We start from the raw sequence: 3,649 nt of genomic DNA on the forward strand, positions 1-3,649 counted from the left end.
CTTCAGCGCGTGTCTGGTCCAGCTGTTCTTCATCCACACCCTCTCCGCCATCGAGTCCACTGTCCTCCTGGCCATGGCCGTGGACCGCTACGTGGCCATCTGCCACCCGCTGAGGCACGCCGCCATCCTCACCAACGCCGCGACGGTGAAAATCGGGCTGGTAGCCATGGCCAGGGGAGTCGCCTTCTTCCTGCCTTTGCCTTTGCTCCTCCTGCCCCTTCCCTTCTGCAGCTCCCGGGTGCTGTCACACTCCTTCTGCCTGCACCAGGATGTGATGAACCTGGCCTGTGCCAACACCACCCCCAGCGTGGTTTACGGGCTCACGGCCATCCTGCTGGTCATGGGGCTGGATGCCCTCCTCATCTGCCTCTCCTACATCCTGATCCTCAAGGCTGTCTTGCGCCTGGCATCCTGGAAGGAGAGGCTCAAGGTGTTCAGCACCTGCATTGCCCATATCTGTGTGGTTCTGGCCTTCTACGTGCCCCTGATTGGGTTGTCTGTGGTGCACAGGTTTGGGAAGGACCTGCCTCCACTGGTCCATATCATCATGGGGAACATTTATATCCTGGTGCCTGCTGTGCTTAACCCCATCATCTATGGGGTGAGGACCAAACAGATACAGAGGAGGATCCTGAATTTAATTCATATCTGCAACAACAGAACTGCCCAGTGATCTGTGCTTGGCCACCATCTCTTGTCTCCTCCGACCAGCTCTCCTTGTCTTACACTCAGAGTCTTTGGTGCGGGGCTGTCCTCTCTTTGTATGGCACCTACCATGTGGTAGGACGCTCCAAGGTGCTACAAGAAACAAAGTAAATAGCAATTGTGAACTCCCTCCAAGGGCATTTTACCTTCACCAGACTTGGAGAGGCTACTGAAATGAACCAACTCCAACCTTGATCCAGAAGGTAGCAAAACTGGAGAACTGGCTCAGAAAACTAATAAAGGGGTCTTGATGTTGCACTTCTTTGTTTCCATCTCACTCGTGACAATGGCAAAGCTGATTGAATGTGACAGTGGGTTTTGAATGATTTCGTTAATTCATGGTTTCTTCTTGTGGCATGTTCACTTTCCAAAGAACACTTTAGCAAAATTTTTGTCAGAAACTTTGGCTGTAGCACCAATATCTGAGTAAAATAATTACAGCAAGTGACATTATTATTACTGGAGCAGGCAGTTGGACAAGATGATTTTCAGAGGTCCCTTCCAACCTCCACCGTGCTGGGATTCTGTGATTCTAGATGCAGAAATGCACTTCAGAAGAAGCCCTCCACCTCTGTGGCCTTGTTCTGCCTAGTGGCTGTTCAGACAGGACAACTTGGCCTCCTTGTAGCAGGTGCTCTGGAAAAGTCTCAGACCAGAGTTATGGGTATCAGTTGAAAAATTATTTCAAGTTATAATCCCATTTAATAAAATGACAATGTCTCAAGAGAATAAATAAGCAAGTTATAAATGTTAGCGACACTTCCAAGCTGAGGGAAGTGGTGTTTCCACGTCAGAGCTGCTTCATACCTTTGACTTCACACATGCATGGAATTCCTAAGAAGTTATGAATTCAGTTCAAGATGGACAGGCCTTTGAGCAACCTGCTCTATTTGAAGATGTCCTGCTCGCTGCAGAGGGGTTGGAACAAGATGATCTTTAAGGTCCCTTCCAACCCAAAACATTCTATGATTCTATGATCTTCAGCTTTCAAGCTTTTTTTAATGCTTCCTAGGTATCTCTCATGAATAAGGGTACTTGGCACCCTTTCCTTTCTGTCTTCTCATGACTCTTCTACCAGTGGGACACTACTACAAAACTCTTTTAACACAATAAAAGCCAACAAGCTTTAGGTCCACTGACGAAGGTCTGAAAGCAGACAGCATTTGTTTTCAAGGCATCGCAGAGTCAGAATAGTTGAGGTTGGAGGCACGTCTGAAATATTTTGCTCAACCCCTCAGCTCAAGCAAGGCCAGCTAGAGCCAGTTGCCCAGGGCTGTGTCCAGACAGATTTTTAACATCCCTAAGGATGTAGACGCCACTTCATATTTTAGAAAAAGGTTAAAGATCATGGGAAAGGATGTCGTACAACGGAGTTTTATAACAAAACACAGAGATTTCCCCATCCCTGGAACCATTCCAGGTCAGATTGGACAGGGGTCTGAGCAACCTGCTCTAGTTGCAGATGTCCCTGCTCCCTGCAGGGGGGTTGGGCTAGATGACCTTGAAAGGTCCCTTCCCACCCAAACCATTCTGTGATTCTATGATTCTACTATTTGAAGAATGTTCACTTCTGGTTTGTTTTGTTTTATTTTGTTTTCTTTATATTCTTTGTATTTTTAGAAATAAATCTGTATCTTTATAAGTAGAAAGAAACCAGCAATCGCGTCGTTTTCCTCTGCATTTAAACTCTTATTCATGATAACCTTGTTGGTTATCATGAATTGTGGTCTCCACCCTTGAGGTGGCTTCATTGCCAAGCACATGGACTTGTTTGCTTGACAGCCCCTGTGACCCTTCCAGGGAGAGGTTCCAGGTGTGTGTGATCTCTAATCTGAACACGCTGTCACCACACAAGGGAGAAGTGCACAAAGCCTTGCACAGCAAGACCCTTCACAGATGACTACAGAAGCACAAGGTGCTATTAAGAAGTCTGATCTACACTTCCTCAGGAGGCCCAGGTGCTCAGTAGATGATTGTCACAGGATCACAGGGTAATTCAGGTTGGAAGTGACTTCAGGACACCTCTAATCCAACCTCCTGCTTAAAGCAGGGGCAGCTCTAGGGTCACACAAGGTTTCTCAGGGCTTCATTTCTTTCTCAGGAACAGCTGAGGGAACTGGGATCATTTAATCTGGAGAAGAGGAGGCTGGTTGGAGATCTTCTGGTTCTCAACAACTCACTGAAAGGAGGTTGGAGTCAGGTGGGGGTTGGTCTCTTCTCCCAAGGAAGAAGCCATAGGATGAGAGGAAATGGGCTTAAGTTGTGCCAGGGGAGGTTTAGATTGGATATTTGGAAAATTTTCTTTCCTGCAAGAATGGTGAGGCATTGGACCAGGCTGCTGAGGGAGGAGGTGGAGTCCCCATCCCTGAAGGAGTTAAAAAAATGTGTGGATGTGGCACTCTGAGACATGGTTTAGTGGTCATGGGAGTGTTGGGTTGACTGACGGACTTGCTGATCTCAGAGGTCTTTTCCAACCTCAATGATTCTATAATTCTATGATTCATCCAGTTTGCTGGTGAAAGATCCAAGTATGGGTGTTGCACAACCTCTTTTGGTCTTTTTACAGTGCTTGATGGTCCTTATTGTGAAAAAACTTCACTTTATACCCAGTTTGAACCTCTATTTTTTCAACTTACAATTGTTTCATAGAATCCCAGGACCCCAGAATGGTGGGGCTGGAAGGGACCTCTGGAGATCATCTCATCCAACCCCCCTGCTCCAGCAGGTCACCCACAGCAGGGTGCCCAGGATCACATCCAGGTGGGTTTGGAATCTCTCCAGAGCAGGAGACTCCACAACCTCTCTGGGCAGCCTGCTCCAGGCTCGGCCACCCTCACACCAAAGAAGTTTCTCCTCCTGCTCAGGTGGAAACTCCTGGGTTCCAGTTGGTGCCCGTTGCCCCTTGTCCTGTTGCTGGGCACCACTGACAAGAGTCTGGCACCAG

At 47.8% G+C, this 3,649-nt stretch overlaps 1 protein-coding gene across 1 annotated transcript in view; it reads left to right on the forward strand.

Annotated features, from left to right (window-relative positions):
• LOC103781429 overlaps window positions 1-3,649 on the forward strand; it is a 16,297-nt gene that overhangs the window by 7,267 nt on the left and 5,381 nt on the right. Inside the window, exon 2 of the mRNA XM_008949147.1 lies at window positions 1-640. This exon is cut by the window's left edge and continues 300 nt beyond it. Coding sequence (XP_008947395.1) covers window positions 1-640 — 640 coding nt within the window. The remainder of the gene's footprint in view (window positions 641-3,649) is intronic.

The sequence above is a fragment of the Merops nubicus genome, unplaced genomic scaffold, assembly GCF_000691845.1.
Source record: "Merops nubicus isolate BGI_N331 unplaced genomic scaffold, ASM69184v1 scaffold23351, whole genome shotgun sequence".
Lineage (NCBI taxonomy): Eukaryota > Metazoa > Chordata > Aves > Coraciiformes > Meropidae > Merops > Merops nubicus.